The sequence below is a fragment of the Phyllobates terribilis genome, unplaced genomic scaffold, assembly GCF_046119375.1.
Source record: "Phyllobates terribilis strain yellow unplaced genomic scaffold, ASM4611937v1 Scaffold_2__4_contigs__length_985480577, whole genome shotgun sequence".
Lineage (NCBI taxonomy): Eukaryota > Metazoa > Chordata > Amphibia > Anura > Dendrobatidae > Phyllobates > Phyllobates terribilis.
Genome location: NW_027362762.1, coordinates 824568714 through 824588247, shown reverse-complemented (window position 1 = coordinate 824588247; position 19534 = coordinate 824568714). Strand labels below are relative to the sequence as shown.

The following is a 19534-nucleotide window of genomic DNA, read 5'->3' as shown; positions in this document are numbered from 1 at the left end:
ATCAAAACTATGAATTAACACATGTGGAATTATATACTTAACAAAAAAGTGTGAAACAACTGAAAATATGTCTTATATTCTAGTTTCTTCAAAGTAGCCACCTTTTGCTTTGATGACTGCTTTGCACACTCTTGGCATTCTCTTGATGAGCTTCAAGAGGTAGTCAACGGAAATGGTTTTCACTTCACAGGTGTGCCCTTGTCAGGTTTAATAAGTGGGATATCTTGCCTTATAAATGGGGTTGGGACCATCAGTTGTGTTGTGCAGAAGTCAGGTGGATACACAGCTGATAGTCCTACTGAATAGACTGTTAGAATTTGTATTATGACAAGAAAAAAAGCAGCTAAGTAAAGAAAAACGAGTGGCCATCATTACTTTAAGAAACTTTGAAGGTGTCCCCAAGTGCAGTTGCAAAAACCATCAAGCGCTACAAAGAAACTGACTCGCATGAGGACCGCCCCAGGAAAGGAAGACCAAGAGTCACCTCTGCTTCTGAGGATAAGTTTATCCGAGTCACCAGCCTCCGAAATCGCAGGTTAACAGCAGCTCAGATTAGAGACCAGGTCAATGCCACACAGAGTTCTAGCAGCAGACACATCTCTACAACAACTGTTAAGAGGAGACTTTGTGCAACAAGCCTTCATGGTAAAATAGCTGCTAGGAAACCACTGCTAAGGACAGGCAACAAGCAGAAGAGACTTGTTTGGGCTAAAGAACACAAGGAATGGACATTAGAACAGTGGAAATCTGTGCTTTGGTCTGATGAGTCCAAATTTGAGATCTTTGGTTCCAACCACCGTGTCTTTGTGCGACGCCGAAAAGGTGAACGGATGGACTCTACTTGCCTGGTTCCCACCGTGAAGCATGGAGGAGGAGGTGTGATGGTGTGGGGGTGCTTTGCTGGTGACACTGTTCGGGATTTATTCAAAATTGAAGGCATACTGAACCAGCATGGCTACCACAGCATCTTGCAGCGGCATGCTATTCCATCCGGTTTGCGTTTAGTTGGACCATCATTTATTTTTCAACAGGACAATGACCCCAAACACACCTCCAGGCTGTGTAAGGGCTATTTGACCAAGAAGGAGAGTGATGGGGTGCTACGCCAGATGACCTGGCCTCCACAGTCACCAGACCTGAACCCAATCGAGATGGTTTGGGGTGAGCTGGACCGCACAGTGAAGGCAAAAGGGCCAACAAGTGCTAAGCATCTCTGGGAACTCATTCAAGATTGTTGGAAGACCATTTCCGGTGACTACCTCTTGAAGCTCATCAAGAGAATGCCAAGAGTGTGGAAAGCAGTCATCAAAGCAAAAGGTGGCTGCTTTGAAGTACCTAGAATATAAGACATATTTTCAGTTGTTTCACACTTTTTTTGGTAAGTATATAATTCCACATGTGTTAATTCATAGTTTTGATGCCTTCAGTGTGAATGTACCATTTTCCTAGTCATGAAAATACAGAAAAATCTTTAAATGAGAAGGTGTGTCCAAACTTTTGGTCTGTACTGTATACACATGATACATCATCACTGTCTTGCTAATTATTATTATTTATTATTATTATTACTTCTCTATTGTCCCTGCTTTTTTGTATTTATCTGATGTCTATCATTGATGAGCACTGTTGCGTGTGTTCGTTCTATGTATCACTGAATGTAGTAGAGATTACCCTTTTATCTTTTGTATTCCTTATAGTATTATGGCCTCCATTTACCTATGTTAGTGTACTGTGGACATTATCCCTGGAGCCTTATTTTGGCTTTGAGACTCTAAAACAAAGTACTTGTTTTTAAATGTTCAAGTTTTATTTTTTGCTATTTTTTTGTTTATATGTCTTTTTCTCTTTGTGCTGTATATTTCCTATACATTAGCTAACTGCAATGAGACTGTCTGATTCCATTGGCAATGAGCTGCAAAAAATACAATTAAAAATTAAGACTTCTGGAGAATGGGGAAATTTTTTTAGAATTAGTAAATTGCAAAATTCCTTGTTTTTACAAACACTTTGCAAATTTACCCTTCTTGGAATACATATTTATGGTTGTTTTTGGGTATTGCTGATTCATACACTTTAATAAAAACATTACTTTTCGTCTTCCTCCCAGGTGTGACTCCTGTGTCCACCTTCCTGAAGGGCAGCAGAATTGCTATGGATACAAAGGGAGCCATCTATGCTGACCAGGTATGTTTTATATGCCATGCCCTGCTAAATGCCATTTGTGAGCGCTGTCATTTACCTTTATTTTATTTGAGGCGATAGTTCACTAATTTTATTTCCTTTTCACAACTACTTCTCCTTTTGTCTTCTAATGAGTGATCTAGTTGTAAATGGAAACCATACTTGGCAACAGTCCTAACTTTAGCTGGAACAGTACTGTGAACTTGGGCTGTAAAATAGCAGAGCTGAATAAAACCACACCCAGAAGTCGGAGTTTTGGGGGATAGGTTTGGGTGTTTACAGACTCATGGAGGTGGGGTTTAAATGTCTCAAATTTTTTCTTTGTAAATGTTGACAAGTATGGGAAAATAAAGAGAGATTTCACTAATGAATAATGTTTATGACACTAACAGAGATGTGCAGTGTTTATGGAATTTAATGGGGTTGTCTACTACTAGGAGAACCCCCTTCTGAATCCCTATTTTTCACCAGTAAAATAATAACATCTATACTTCCCTCCAGTGCTGGAGCCATTCAAGCAGTGTCAGCACTGGCTCTCCCAGGGCTCATGTAGCGCCCCTGAGGGTTCAGTCGCCACAGAGGTACTGCACCTCACCCAGAGGTGTGGTGTCTCCTTCTCTCAGGTAAGGAGGGAGTGCTGCCCGGAACCCCAACACCTGCATCCAACACTACACTGCTCCAGGCCGGCTGGAAGGGCAAGATGCCATGTGTTTTCCTGCTGAGCCCTGTCCCTGGCTGGAGTGGGGGGAACCCAGAGGTAGGGGGAACCAGTAGTGGGTGTGGGTGGAGGAAGTAGTTTAGGGGAGCACTTTGACAGTAGGTATAAAAAGAAAAGCCATTTTTGGGTGGCAGGTCAGTTGAGTAGTGAGAGGACAGTTCAGAAGAACAGTCTGGGAGCAGAGCCTCAGTAGGAGCTCTGCTCCACAGGTAGGGGCCTAGTGATAGAGGCCCAGGAGGGGAGCAGAGGAGTAGGCTCCGTTCTAAGAAGGGATCCTAGGGGGTACGGTGAGTGCGGGACGGCACCCGTACGCCCCGCATCTGTCAGAAGACAGAGTGATCGTAGGCCGCAAGAAGGGGACCGGCCCCTGGTCCAGCCGTGTTACTCCAGGTCTCGGCTAGGAAAACCGGAGGCTTCTGGCTTATATAGTCAGTTGCCGAAGCTGCATTTTAATCCCCGTGAGGGTCAAGCAGGTCCGGGAACTCCGACGCACAGGAGGGACTTCAGAGCACCCGAGTGGGATTGAGAGTGGGAAGTGCAGGGCAGGAGGGAGAAAGACCCAGCGTGAAGTCAGTCTAGAGAGGAACACAAGAAAGCAGGGTTCTGTCCGGTACTCCTAATTTGCCTGAGGAAGTGCTGAACCCCTGCCTGGTGAACGCAGCGCGACGTGGGAGGCCGACAACTGTACAGTGCACCAGTGAAACTGTCATAAGAACTGTGAGTAAAGACTCGGATGACTGCACCGCACTGCCTCCGTCCATCCTTTATCTGCGCCATCTTTCCCTCACTGCACTGCAACGCCCAGCGCAACTTCCACTTCCTACACTGGCCTGGAGCTAGCTCTACCTGTGGAGAGTGACACCAGCTCCAGAGGACTGCTCCGCAGCGGCGGCACCCTTTAGCCGCATTCCACAGGTGGCGTCACGAACATTATTTCAAAACCCCATATAAATAGAAGCATCCCCTCCCCCTTTTACTGACCGCCCTGGGTCACGGACCGGGCCAGCTGCCGTGATATCCCCCAGCAACCAGAGGCCTGGCTGCCGAGTACCCCACGGCCCAGGGGGCGCGTCACTCACATGACATTATGTCACACAATTCCTGAAGCCAATTAGCGCTGGCTTCACTTTCCCGTTCTTTGGACTAATCAAGACATCTGGAGGAAATGAGAGCTGCTGCTGCCCTCTCGATTCCTCTGTATGTCAATTACATCCCTAGGAGAGGAGAGTGAAGCCAGCAATAAATGGCCTCAGAGATCGTGTGACATAACACACGAGACCTGGGGGAGCCAGTCCCGTCACCGCTGGAACGGCGCCAACACCAGAGTTGAGTATAAGTGTTATTATTTTATTGGGGGGAAACATAGGAATTCAGAAGTGGTTGCCCCAGTTTGGTCTTAAAGGGGTTGTCCACTACTAGGACAATCTAGTTCTCCTATTTTTTACAATATAGAGAAGCATGACCTAGGATGAAAATAAAATGAGCAAATACCCTGCAGTAAGTAAATGGTAATAGTACATGTAAATAACATAGGATACTTAGTTGACACTAATTTGATCAAGAAAAGCATACAGTGGGTATGGAAAGTATTCAGACCCCTTTAAATTTTTCACTCTTCGTTTAATTGCAGCCATTTGGTAAATTGTAAAAAGTTTTTTTTCATCATTAAAGTACACTCTGCACCCCATCTTGACTGAAAAAAAAAACAGAAATGTAGAAATTTTTGCAAATTTATTAAAAAAAGAAATATCACATGGTCATAAGTATTCAGACCCTTTGCTCAGTATTGAGTAGAAGCACTGTTTTGACTAGTACAGCCAGGAGTCTTCTTGGGAATGATGCAACAAGTTTTTCACACCTGGATTTGGGGATTCTCTGCCATTCTTCCTTGCAGATCCTCTCCAGTTCCGTCAGGTTGGATGGTGAACGTTGGTGGACAGCCATTTTCAGATCTCTCCAGAGATGCTCAATTGGGTTTAGGTCAGGGCTCTGGCTGGGCCAGTCAAGAATGATCACAGAGTTGCACCCCCACCGATCAGCTGTTCCTGGTTTTGGCAGTGGCCGGAATTGGTCCGTTATGGAGCTGCACAGCACAACTCCGTTGACAGTATAGCGGATGCAGCAGGGTACCACACATCCGTCCCCTATTTAAATCAATAGGGGGTGGATGTGCCGTACGCGGCAGTGGCCACTATTCCATTGACAAAGCTGTGAAGCTCCGTAAGTGAGCAATCCCGGCCGCCGCCAACACCGGGAACAGCTGATCAGCGGGGGTGCCGGGTGTCTAACTCTCACCGATCAGACATTGATGGCCTATCAAAAAAGAAGGCTCACTGGAGGGTGGACACGGCGAGCAGACCGCAGCCATCCTGCAGAAATACCTTGTGTTGATGCCAACATAGGAGGAGAGCTGAGCTCTGCTAACAAGCGGACCAGCAATCCATCATCCTCCTGCTGTGTACAGTCCCACAGGGCTTCCACCAATTGAGGATCCATCCTTCTTCCACCGGTCTGAACAGAGATGCCACCGGATCCCAAGACTCTTAAGGGAAGAAGAGGTGGATCCCAGTGGAAACCATATATATATTGGGTGGGTATAGCAATATTATTGGGGAAAGAGGAGTAGAGGAATAAACCCCTCCCACTAAACAAGTGAATCGCAGCTGTGTATGAGGCAGAAAAGCTGATGGCTATTAAAGAGTGCGTGCTCCACAGTCTGGGCACAAGAATTAACCATTTAGTGCCCACCATGTCTTTTAATTCTTAATCCTCCTAATTGCATATACAGTGCTGCTCACCATTATTGGCACCCCTTCATTTTTTTCATAGACTGTACAATATCTTCAGAAATAAATGGAAATGTACCAAAGTTGTATCCTCAGGATTTTTATTTAGTGGTCCAAAGTAATGCAACAATAAAACATTGTTTTTCAACTTCCATTTTGCAATTTAAAAGAAGAAACAGAATAAACAGCATGTGCAGCAATAAAGGCACCCCCATTTAATACTTGATTGCACACCCTTTGGCATTGATGACAGCCTCCAAACGTTTCTTGTAGCCATCTATAAGCTTCTTGCACTTCTCAGCTGGAATTTTCTCCCACTCTTACCTTGCAGTTTGTTCAAGCTCTTGAATGTTTGCAGGGTTTTTTTCCCAATGGCAGATTTCAGTTCACCCCAAAGATTTTCAATGGGATTGAGGTCAGGGCTCATTGTTGGCCATTTTAAAACAGTCCATTTTTTCTTTTTCAACCATTCCTGTTTACTTTTGGGTCATTGTCTTGCTGAAGGACCCATGATTTTCGACTCAAACCTAGTTTTCTTGGGACATTTCGCTCTAAAATCTCTTGATAATTCTCTGATTTCATGATTCCTGTGATACAGTCAAGGCCTCCAGTACCAGAAGCAGCAAAGCAACCCCACAGCATTATGGATCCTCCACCATTCTTAACTGTTGGTAATGTGTTGTTTTCCTTATAAGCTTCATTGCGCCGTCTGTAAACAAACTGTTGCTTTGCATTGCCAAAAAGCTCTTTTTTTGTTTCATCTGTCCACAGAACATTTTCCCAGAAGGATTGTGGTTTGTCAAGGTGCTCTTTGGCAAAGATCAGTCATTCCTTTTTATGTCTTTTCTTCAGCAACGGTTTCTTCCTTGTCCTTCACCCATAAATCTCTGCTTGATTTAGTGTGCAGTATATGGTACTTGTTGAAACCATGACCCACTGTTCCAGGTTGGCCTTCAGGTCTTTGGATGTTTGACATGGTATTTTTTTCCACCATTCGCACCAACGTTCTCTTTTCAATTTTCCTCTTTCCCCCATGTCTAGGAAGGTCCTTGACGGTTCCATGTTTGGCAAACTTCTTAATAACATTGCGCACTGTTTAAACTGGGATACCAAGGTCTTTGGAGATGGCCTCATACCCTTTGGTAGTCTTGTGTTTGCTTAGAATAGCAGTTCTGATGTCCTCAGACAGCTCCTTTTGTCTTCATCATTGTGACAAAGGAACAGTGCCTATGTGGCGCCCCTGCAGGTCCAGTTGCCACAGGGGTACTGCATCTCAGCCAGAGGTGTGGTACCCCACTCTCAGGTAAGGAGGGAGGACTACCTGGGACCCACGCACTCACATCCAACACTACACCACTCCTGAGGGAAGGTCCAGATAGCTCCTAAGGGAGAGCTCAGGCCTGGTCCCTGTCAGGAGGGTGGAACTAAGTAGATGAGGTCAATGGAGGAAGTAGTTTAGGGGAGCACTGAAGGAAGAGTATAAAAAGAAGGGTAAAAGCATCTAGAGAGGGTTTGGGTCCATTTTCCTGGTTCCAGTCCTTGGAGCAGGAGTTCAGTGGGTTGTTCAGAGGACCGTGAGGAGTAAGGTCCTGACTGCGAAGAGGCCCAGACGAAGGGGCCCAGTAGGGGAGTGAGAAGAGGACACCGGAGCAGTGAGAGGGGCTCCAGAGATAGAAGAGATCCTAGGGGCACGGAGAGTGCGGAGTCCACCCGTCGCCCGAGTTCACGCTGACCGTGAAGGGATCAGGCCGCAGAAGGGGACCGGCCCCAGACTAGTGGAGGACTGCAACACTCCGCTAGCAAACCGGAGGTTGCGGTATTTTCATCTGAGAGTTGGCTGGATCACTTCCCCGGAGGACACAGGACTCGGCGGGCGGTTATAATCTGGCCTTTGTAACCTGGAGCATCTTAATAACTGTGAGTAAATACTTGAAGACTGCACCCCGCTGTGTCCTTCACTTAATTGCTGCGTCATCTGCCTTGCACTACACCACCAATATCCTAAATCCCCTATTTAACTGCCCTGGGGCCTAACTCTACCCGTGGAGAGCTGAACCATCTCTGCTGCGTCACCAATAGCCCCAGTGGATCTGAACAGCAGCGGTGGCCACCTATAGCCGCATACCACGGGTGGCATCACAAACTTTATCCCCAAAACTTTTTTTTTCCCCTTTTCTTTAATTATTGACCGCCCTGGGCCACGGACCAGGTCACTGCCGCCATGACTACCCCAAAAGAACCGGCGGCCCGGCTACCGAGTACCCCACGGCCCCAGGGGGCGCGTCACCTACCATGAGGCTTTTTAAAACACTGAACTCAACATTCATTGGCTAATTCATGTCACATGGGCACCGACAATTGATCACAGGTGAATCTTTTTTGTGATTTACCACAGGCGAGTCAAAATGTGTTTCCATAATAAATTAATGTAAAGGGTGTCAAAACCAGTAACACAGCAAACTTTAGGTTTTTCTATTTTTCCTGCCTAATGTTTTTTTGTTTTAAATTATTGTTTATCATTTGCTCTTTTATATTTAATACAAGTGCTCCATACAAAAAAACTGTGTCACTTGATTCATTTTTTTCAGGAGATATTCCACATTATGTACTTAAACTTCATGGGTGCCAATAACTATGAGCAGGACTGTATGAAAATTAAATTTCCAAACTTAAATACCCCCTATAATAATGAGCAGTATCTATTACCTGGCACTGAATGGAATGTATATGGTCTAGTTCTTGGTACCCCATCTTGGGGTATGTTGAAATGGCGTCTTTTGAACACTGACGTACGCGCATCGTTTGTGCTGTTGGAAGACCATTCACGTTGGCGGTGTTTTTCCTTTCCTTTCTGACGGTTCATGGGAGGTTTCTTGTGGCTGGGTGTCTTTCCTTTTAAATTCTACATATAAAACAGATGTGGCTTCCAAGCATAAGCCGCCTGAAAAGTGGTCAGATCACTTCTTTTAGCTGCTTCATAGTTCTTGAAGCCTGAAGCAGTGAAGAGAAGGTACAAAAGACGTAACATATGTACAGAAAATCATTTTGACAATGCTGTGCATATGTTCATTGTTTTAGACTTTTCTTTAGTGCTTTTTCAGGGGGGTAACAGGCAGAATCTACCTGAAGATTAGGTCTTGTGCACACACTCTTGGACTCCTTTCACGTTAGAGATTTATTCTCTTGTGCCGAAGTCTGATCCTTCTCCAGAACTGGAGAGAAATGCCGGAGAGCCGATGTGGAAGGGGCCTTGTGTCTATGACAATACATACTACTTTTGGGCAATTTCACTGCACCTTTTGCCCTTGGTTTTTAAAGATCAGAACACAACTGGGGCAATGTCAGAAAAGTAGAAAAATATCCACTTTGCCGTCATTCATTACTGATTCAGCAGCCAAGCCCCAAATATACCTACAGAGCTTGTGGCCCAGATTCCTGATAGATGACTCAGATTTTCATGTGTAGCCCCATTCTTTGCAATGTTTAGACAGACCTTTACATTGAGGGATGTTTGCTGTTCTCTGACTGTCTAGTTTCAGTACACCAGAGAACCTGATGATAGCGATGGTTTAATGCTGTTGTAAAAGAATCATATTTCCGTAAGAAGAAAATGTGCAGTTGAAAATTACTGTGCAGGATGAGAATGATAGGAACTCCATTGTGACAAACCATTTTCAGACAGATATTTATAGTAAGGGATGATTGCTGTATCTACTCTGTATTGTTTTTCTCTAGTTCATGCGTACCAGTGTTCCTGACGTCTATGCTGCTGGGGACGTTGTATCGTTTCCTCTTGCCATGATGGATGGACATAGGGCCAATATCGGACACTGGCAGATGGCTCACGCTCATGGTATGTTGTTTTTTTATAAATTATTCTGAAATGTTTGCCATTTATCAGAAAAAGGTTCGTTTCACACTTTTAGCTTTGTTTGCACAGCAATTCTCCATTTGTGAGACTCCGAGCAAAAAGGTTTGTCTTTCATACATTTGTTGTTATACATTTCTAGATGGCTGAATCACACTAGTTTTCCAATCTACTAGCATATTATGTAGTGCATGGATGGATAGAATAACCTTTTATGTATGGATCTGGCTGAATTATCCAAGTCCTTACAAAGCTGATGACAGTGTTCTTTATGCTGATGCTAAAATCCATACACAAAGGTTAGGTTTTCAGGTTTCATTTCTAAGAAAATATACAGTGCCTTGAAAAAGTATTCATACCCTGTGAACTTTTCCACATTTTCTGTGTTTCTACCCACAAACAAAAATGTATTTTATTGGGATTTTTTGTGATTTACCAACACAAAGTAGCAAGTATTTGTGAAGTGTAAGGGAAATGATACATGATTTTCTAATTTTTTTAAAAATATAAATCTGAAAGTTGTGACGTGCATTTGTATTCAGCCCCCTGTAGTCCGATACCCCTAAATAAAATTCTGAGAGGCCAATTGCCTCCAGAAGTCACGTAATTAGTAAACTGAGTCCACCTGTGTGTAATTTTTTCTCAGTATAACTACAGCTGTTCTCTGAAGGCCACAGAGGTTTGAGAAAATTAGGGATCAAACGGCATCATAAAAACCAAGGAACACACCAGACAGGTCAGGGCTAAAGTTGTGGAGAAGAGTAAAGGAGGGTTAGGTTATAAAAAAAGAAAAAAATAGCCCAAGCTTTGAACATCTCACGGAGCACTGTTCAATCCATCATCCAAAAATGGAAGTGGTATGGCACAACTGCAAACCTACTAAGACCTGGCCGTACACCTAAAATGACATCCCAACCAAGGAGAGCACTAATAAGAGAAGAGGCACATGGTCACTCTGGAATAGCTGTAAAGATCCACAGCTCAGGTGGGAGAATCTGTCCACAGGGCAACTGTTAGTTGTATCGTCCACAAATGTGGCTTTTATGCAAGAGTGGCAAGAAGAAAACCCCTTTTGAAAGCAAGCCTTGAGAAGTCCCGTTTGCAAAAAGCCATGTAGTGGATATAGCGAACATGTGGAAAAAATGCTCTGGTCAGATAAGACCAAAGTAGAACTTTTTGGGCGAAATGCAAAATGCTGTGTGTGGCAGAAAACTAACACTGTACATTACCCTGAAAACACTATTCCCACAGTCAAAAATGGTGGTGGCAGCATCATGCTGTGGGGATGCTTTTCTTCAGCAGGAACTGGTCAAAGTTGATGGGAAGATGGATAAAGCTAAATACAGGGAAATCCTGGAGGAAAACCTGTTAGAGGCTGCAAAAGACTTGAGACCGGGGCGTAGGCTTACCTTCATGTGGGACAACAACCCTAAACATACTGCCAGAGCTACAATGGAATCATTTAGATCAAAACCGAGTCATGTGTTTGAATGGCCCCATCTAAGTCCAAACTTAAATCTGTGGCAAGACTTGAAAATTTCTGCACAGACGCCTCCATCCAATCTCACTGAGCTAGAGCTAGTTTTCAATAGAAGAATGGGCAAAAATGTCAGCTTCTAGATGTGCAAAGCTGGTAGAGACAAACTCCAAAAGACTTGCAGCTGTAATTGCAGCGAAAGGTGGTCCTACAAAGTATTGACTCTTGGGGGCTGAATACAAATGCACGGCACAATTTTCAGATTTATATTTTTTAAAAATTTAGAAAAACATGTATCATTTTCCTTACGCCTCACAAATACCGTATTTTTCGGACTAAAAGACGCACTTTTGGAGGAAAGTGGGGGGTGCGTCTTATAGTCCGAATACTATATTATTGTATGGCTGCATGGTGGAGGGTGTGGGGGAGCGGCAGCGGGGGATCAGCGGGGCACAGGAGGCAGCAGCCGCCTGCTGCAGGCTAGCTGTGCCTGCTACTAAAGAAAATTAATATTCCCTGCTCCCCACGCCCATGGGTGTGGGGAGCAGGGAACAGCGTCTCACACTGTATGAGGGCGCATGGCCGGGACGCCATGCGTGCACCCTGCCATGCGCCGCTCACACAGTGAGAGTGTCGGCAGCAGAGCGTGACAGTGCTGGAGGTGAGTATGAGTGTTTATTTTTTTTGTTCTGTAGGCAGTGTGATGGGGGCTCAGAGGGTGCCATACATACCAGGATGGGGGCTCAGAAGGTGCCATACATGCCAGGATGGGGGCTCAGAAGGTGCCATACATACCAGGATGGTGGCTCAGAAGATGCCATACATACCAGGATGGGGGCTCAGAAGGTGCCATACATACCAGGATGGGGGCTCAGAGGGGTGCCATGCATACCAGGATGGGGGCTCAGAGGGGTGCCATGCATACCAGGATGGGGGCTCAGAAGGTGCCATACATACCAGGATGGGGGCTCAGAGGGGTGCCATGCATACCAGGATGGGGGCTCAGAGGGGTGCCATGCATACCAGGATGGGGGCTCAGAAGGTGCCATACATACCAGGATGGGGGATCAGAAGGTGCCATGCATACCAGGATGGGGGCTCAGAAGGTGCCATGCATACCAGGATGGGGGCTCAGAAGGTGCCATGCATACCAGGATGGGGGCTCAGAAGGTGCCATGCATACCAGGATGGGGGCTCAGAGGGTGCCATGCGTACCAAGATGGGGTATAAAGGGGTGCCATGCATACCAGGATGGGGGATAAAGGGGTACCATGCATGCTAGGATGGGATGGGGGCCACTTATACCAGGAAGGAGGGGCCATACATACCAGGATGGAGGATATTAACAGAATTGGGGGACATTACCCCAATACCAGTGTCAGCAGCAGACCCCCTCCCCCATAACAGGGCATCATGACCACATTTTTTGCTTAAATTTTTTTTTTCCTACTTTCCTCCTTTAAAACCTAGGTGCGTCTTATGGTCCGGTGCGTCTTATATTCTGAAAAATACGGTACTTGCCTCTTTGTGTTGGTATATCACAATAAATATATTATATGTGCACCTGTAACTTCAGGTAACTTTTCAGAATAGGCTTTAGCTCTAATTTTTAGTTCTCTGAGATCATGTGTGGAGATTGACTGCTATCATATATTTTTATATTTTATTCAGAGTGCATGCAGAGAGATGGATTTCTGCTGTTCTTTCTCTGTGGCGTATAGACAGAATCAGCAGCAGTTATATGGAGGACAGTATACAACAGTACCAAGCTGTGTGGCTGTGAATCCAGCTTAAAACTAAAAAAGTTAAGAAGCTGCAGCCCAATCTGCCTGTCTCTCTGTGCTGAATGTTAGTCCACAACCCTCCCTTCTCCATAGAGTTTAGGAGGTACCGTATATTCTGATGCCTCACTGTGCTTGCAGTCTGTCTTCATTTGACCAGGATGGTTTTGAGCTGTATTTTTTTTTAAGATTGGATGGTGAGTTCATGAGGCAGGTGGAGAAGAAGTAGTGGCTCATAAGTAGAAAAAGAAGTGTATTTCTTTGATATGTTGTAATAGAAAGTTTCTTCTATTAGCATGTGCTATTGGTTTATGTAAAGTTTGTTGAAACAAAAGCATCGATTTAAACGTTACAATATATATGTACCTGAAAATGCAATCAAGGAAGTTAGAGAGCCAAACCTGCACTATAAATTGGTCTGTAGTCCAGCTTCTGTGATTGGCCAGTCAGTAATTTTTTTTTACCTGAAAAGGCTGCCCTAAAATTAAAGCACTTATTTGGCAAAGAAAAACAAATCAAATAGCCTTAGAAATAATCAAATGTAGCCTTTGAAGTATATAAATAAAAAAAAAAAGTTTTGGTTGACAGACTGTGAAGAGGCAAAATTGAAAGTATTAAACCTATGGGTTCAAACAACTACGCAGTGGTAACAAACCCATTAACCCATTATTAGCTTTTACACTCAGGCTACACATTGGCCATTCTGTTTAGCAGAATTGATGGAGCTCCCTGGTACTTTCCCTTGGAGATAGGGAAGGCTAAGCAGGCTGGCATCCAAAGCAGAGAATCACAAACAGAATCAGAATCAAAAGTTAAGCATGGGTTAGCAAAGTCAGTATCCAGTGAGTCAGGCTGATTTCACAGGCAAAGAATAGTTAAAAAGTCCAATTTCATTCTGGAATGGGTATCCAGAGGATAGTCCTGAGGAATGGTCAGGAACGGCCAAGTCAGAACACTAAATATAGGCCATATATTTGCACCAGGAAAGACAGGAATATACAAGAACAGGCAACGGATATTGCAGTCAAGTAGGTTAGATTGGGAGCGAAATCCACCCTGCAATAAGTCCGCTGACCAGCTTTCGTGATTGGTCAGTCAGTAAGGTGCACAAATGGACCAGAGTCATGTCAAGTTTGCTGAGTGGATTGATGCATTGTGCATGTGCTGCCCGATATCTCTAGAGCACAACCGAGAAGACCAAAGTGGTGGCGACTGGCCGCTTGGATATCTACTGGAACTGGGCAAAGTAAGTCTGTGGCAAATAATGTTTACTCCATAAGTATTTATGGTGTTCTACAAAATGCTGGCATGGGACCTTTCACACGGATATGGGAATTTCAGTTTTTTTTCATGAACCTATACACAATTGCTCATCTAGAGGTATTGTACAACTTAATCGGTATGTGACCTGCAGGGTCTGATGGCATTTTACAATCACAAAACCTTATTTCTGAACATATCATCTTCCGCCCCAGTCAATGACAACAAATTCTTCCCATCCTTTCATAAACCAATTTAATCTTGGACTTTATCCAGAGCACACAGTACCTTTTATGATTTGGCCATTAGAAAAGCCTTTCTGCTGACAATAGTATTATACATGCCTTCAAGGACAGAAGAACAGGATTGTTCTTCTTGCCACCCACAAATATTTTTCCTAACCGTTTTTACAAACCTCAGTGAAATAATCTGCAACATTACACCATATTACATCATTGCTCCAAGACTTACCTTGTATTTCCAAGGCTGTGTACTTACAAATTGGAGGAGGAGGGACATTCAAAGCTGCATTGTTCAGGCAGAGAAGTGTAAGGGGGAACTTTTCTTCTTGTAGAGAGTGAAAAGACAGTGTAAGGAGACTTATAGGCCGTGCAATGCTCCTGGGAATTTAAATATGCAAATAGCCTCTTCATAGAAGAAGAGGACAGGAACTCTAGCATCACCTATTGGATGTATTCATCCTAAAAGTCAATATTGATCTTTTCACGAGCATTACCACATGGCTTAGGATAAGCAGTCAAATCAGACACTCCATTTGCAGACATGTACAACTTCTTATCCTAGGTCATGTGTCAAGGCTTTCCAAAAGAGTCTATATTGACTTTTAAGATTGCTACATCCAATAGGTGGTGCTAGAGTTAAAGTTCTTTTCTTCTCTAAAGAGGCTATTTTGCATATTTCAATTCCTAGAGGAGTATTGCATGGCATATAAGTCTCCTTAAGCTGGTTTATGGCACTTCCCACAAAGGTACTTTCCTATGTAAAGTGCGCAGGGCGGTAGTCATGGGCGAGGGGCTGTTGTGTTCCCACTTCCTGGCACCCCACAAGTAAATAGTGTCTCATTCCCCTTGTGCTTTCAGTGAATTGGATAACACTCACATTTTAGCCGGAGGCCTTCGCTGTCTCCATGATTCCGGTCCCTGGAACAGCCGCACATTCAATAGGAGACACTTTGTCCTTTTCAAACAGTTTAACTTTACTGAGCCGTCCAAGTTCTATGGTTGCTACAGTATTTTCAGCCTGAGCTATTCCTCTCCTTGCTGGCATCTCTGGCCCCTGGGTTACTCCACCCGGCTCTGCAGCTCTCATGAATTCCATCCCAACTTCCATAAGTGGTTTCTCGTCTGGCTTCTCCTTCTGGGAAGAGAATAAGGCAGGATCCTCAATGCATTGTTCGGGCTGTAGGTCCCTGACATCCCAGGAAGGTGCACTAAACTTTGTCGCAGCTGTTCTCATGCTGCCTATACCGATTGTATTCTTCTGTTCTCACTACAGCCCTCTGGCCTTGAACTTCTCCTCACTATACTTTATCTAATCTCCTCATCTGATCTAAATACTAAGTCCTATATCTTATCCTTTCCCTATATCTAATACAGTTAGGTCCATATATATTTGGACAGAGACAAAATTTTTCTAATTTTGGTTCTAGACATTACCACAATGAATTTTAAACAAAACAATTCAGATACAGTTGAAGTTCAGACTTTCAGCTTTCATTTGAGGGTATTCACATTAAAATTGGATGAAGGGTTTAGGAGTTTCAGCTCCTTAACATGTGCCACCCTGTTTTTAAAGGGACCAAAAGTAATTGGACAGATTAAATAATTGTAAATAAAATGTTCATTTCTAGTACTTGGTTGAAAACCCTTTGTTGGCAATGACTGCCTGAAGTCTTGAACTCATGGACATCACCAGACGCTGTGTTTCCTCCTTTTTGATGCTCTGCCAGGCCTCCACTGCAGTGGTTTTCAGTTGCTGTTTGTTTGTGGGCCTTTCTGTCTGAAGTTTAGTCTTTAACAAGTGAAATGCATGCTCAATTGGGTTGAGATCAGGTGACTGACTTGGCCATTCAAGAATATTCCACTTCTTTGCTTTAATAAACTCCTGGGTTGCTTTGGCTTTATGTTTTGGGTCATTGTCCATCTGTAGTATGAAACGACGACCAATCAGTTTGGCTGCATTTGGCCGGATCTGAGCACACAGTATGGCTCTGAATACATCAGAATTCATTCGGCTGCTTCTGTCCTGTGTCACATCATCAATAAACACTAGTGACCCAGTGCCACTGGCAGCCATGCATGCCCAAGCCATCACACTGCCTCCGCCGTGTTTTACAGATGATGTGGTATGCTTTGGATCATGAGCTGTACCACGCCTTTGCCATACTTTTCTATTTCCATCATTCTGGTAGAGGTTGATCTTGGTTTCATCTGTCCAAAGAATGTTCTTCCAGAACTGTGCTGGCTATTTTAGATGTTTTTTAGCAAAGTCCAGTCTAGCCTTTTTATTCTTGATGCTTATGAGTGGCTTGCACCGTGCAGTGAACCCTCTGTATTTACTTTCATGCAGTCTTCTCTTTATGGTAGATTTGGATATTGATACGCCTACCTCCTGGAGAGTGTTGTTCACTTGGTTGGCTGTTGTGAAGGGGTTTCTCTTCACCATGGAGATTATTCTGCGATCATCCACCACTGTTGTCTTCCGTGGGCGCCCAGGTCTTTTTGCATTGATGAGTTCACCAGTGCTTTCTTTCTTTCTCAGGATGTACCAAACTGTAGATTTTGCCACTCCTAATATTGTAGCAATTTCTCGGATGGGTTTTTTCTGTTTTTGCAGCTTGAGGATTGCTTGTTTCACCTGCATGGAGAGCTCCTTTGACCTCATGTTTACTTCACAGCAAAACCTTCCAAATGCAAGCACCACACCTCACATCAACTCCAGGCCTTTTATCTGCTTAATTGAGAATGATATAACGAAGGGATTGCCCACACCTGTCCATGAAATAGCCTTGGAGTCAATTGTCCAATTACTTTTCGTCCCTTTAAAAACAGGATGGCACATGTTAAGGAGCTGAAACTCCTAAACCCTTCATCCAATTTTAATGTGGATACCCTCAAATGAAAGCTGAAAGTCTGAACTTCAACTGCATCTGAATTGTTGAATTGTTTTGCTTAAAATTAATTGTGGTAATGTCTAGAACCAAAATTAGATAAATGTTGTCTCTGTCCAAATATATATGGACCTAACTGTACATTAGCACATTATACATTTATCAGAACATACTCAGTCATCCACATATTATATCGTGCACGATACCATACATAAACTGTTCACATTAGTGGCCGTAATATTCTATGCACTGGAAATACATTTTTAATACACAAGAGCACACCCGTTTTATTAGAGAGGAGAAAGAGCATGATTATCCCAGACACACTTACACCTGTTTAGACTCCCTGTCAGAGGTCTCTCACCTTGCCAAATCCAATCTCCTGCTGTAACGCCAATGCTGGCATGCCTGCATGGTCCCTCTCCCTCCTCCCAGCAGGGACACCAACATACTTACCACCCCAGCCACTCTGCGGCGGTATGTTCTTCCTCTGTCGTGGCTTCTTGCTCCCCTGGGCCTTTGTAGGTCTCCCGGCAACACGCTTAGTGCATGTGCTCCCTGCTTCTTTAAGCGGCAGCCCATACTCTGGAAATGCCCCCAATAGCTGGGAGGCATCAGGTATTTATGGCACGACTCTGTAGGGAGATACCTAAGCAATGCTTCCCCTTTGGTTAGTTAGTGTTGGAGCAACTAGTCTGTTGCCAGGTCCCTGTCCCTGTTCTAGTTAAGTGTTGCCTAAACCAGAACCTGTTCCTATTATCCGTATTGTCTGAACCTGAAACCGTTCCGGCGGTACCTGAACCTGAAACCGCTCCGGGGGTACCTGAACCTGTAACAGCTTTGGTGGTACCTCAACCTGAGACTGTTCCTGTAGTACCTGAACCTGAGACCGCTCTGGCAGTAACTGAACCTGCAACTGCTCCGGCAGTACCTGAACCAGCACCAGTGTCCGTCCTGTCTAGTGTTCTATAATTCGCATTGTCTGAACCAGTACCAGTGTCCGTCCTGTCCAGGACTCTGAGTCCGTGCCAGTGTCCGCGATCCTGACCCTTTGGGGGGGGTCAGCTGCTGCGGTATCAGGAACTGCCCTTGGAGTGGTACCTGGCTGCTAACTGAAGCCTAACTCCATTAGGAGCTCTAGCAAAAGCCTAACCCGTGGCTCCACAATACAGTGGGTACGGAAAGTATTCAGACCCCTTTTAAATTTTTCACTCTGTTTCATTGCAGCCATTTGTTAAATCCTAAAAAGTTCATTTTTTTTCTCATTAAAGTACACTCTGCACCCCATCTTGACTGAAAAAAAACAGAAATGTAGACATTTTTGCAAATTTATTAAAAAAGAAAAACTGAAATATTACATGGTCATAAGTATTCTGACCCTTTGCTCAGACACTCGTATTTAAGTCACATGCTGTCCATTTCCTTGTGATCCTCCTTGAGATGGTTCTACTCCTTCATTGGAGTTCTGCTATGTTTAATTAAACTGATAGGACTTGATTTGGACAGGTACACACCTGTCTATATAAGACCTCACAGCTCACAGTGCATGTCAGACCAAATGAGAATCATGAGCTCAAAGGAACTGCCCAAGGAGCTCAGAGACAGAATTGTGGCAAGGCACAGATCTGGCTAAGGTTATAAAAGAATTTCTGCATTACTCAAGGTTCCCAAGAGCACAATGGCCTCCATAATCCTTAAATGCAAGAAGTTTGGGACCACCAGAAGTCTTCCTAGACCTGGCCATCCAGCCAAACTGAGCAATCGTGGGAGAAGAGCCTTGGTGAGAGAGGTAAAGAAGAACCCCAAGATCACTGTGGCTGAGCTCCAGAGATGCAATAGGGAGACGGGAGAAAGTTCCACAAAGTCAACTATCACTGCATCTCTCCACCAGTCAGGCCTTTATGGCAGAGTGGCCCGACGGAAGCCTCTCCTCAGTGCAAGACATGTGAAAGCCCGCATAGAGTTTGCTCAAAAACACATGAAGGACTCCCAGACTATGAGAGATAAGATTCTCTGGTCTGATGAGACAAAGATAGAATTTTTTTGGTGATAATTCTAAGTGGTATGTGTGGAGAAAACCAGGCACTGCTCATTACCTGCCCAATACAATCCCAACAATGAAACATGGTGGTGGCAGCATCATGCTATGGGGGTGCTTTTCAGCTGCGGGGACAGGACGACTGGTTGCAATTGAAGGAAACATGAATGCGGCCAAGTACAGAGATATCCTGGATGAAAACCTCTTCCAGAGTGCTCTGGACCTCAGACATGGCCGAAGGTTCACCTTCCAACAAGACAATGACCCTAAGCACACAGATAAAATAACAAAGGAG

General features: G+C 44.3%; 1 protein-coding gene across 6 annotated transcripts in view; it reads left to right on the top strand.

The window, feature by feature from the left end:
* The window catches only part of LOC141231475 (apoptosis-inducing factor 3-like), a 170681-nt gene that overhangs the window by 120041 nt on the left and 31106 nt on the right, over window positions 1-19534 (top strand). For all 6 annotated transcript variants that reach the window (XR_012297859.1, XR_012297862.1, XM_073667696.1 and 3 more), the window contains 2 exons: window positions 2108-2184; window positions 9421-9538. Coding sequence is in view for 4 of the 6 variants with exons in the window: in XM_073667696.1 (XP_073523797.1) it covers window positions 2108-2184; window positions 9421-9538 (195 nt within the window). In the remaining 2 variants the exon portion in view is untranslated. The remainder of the gene's footprint in view (window positions 1-2107; window positions 2185-9420; window positions 9539-19534) is intronic.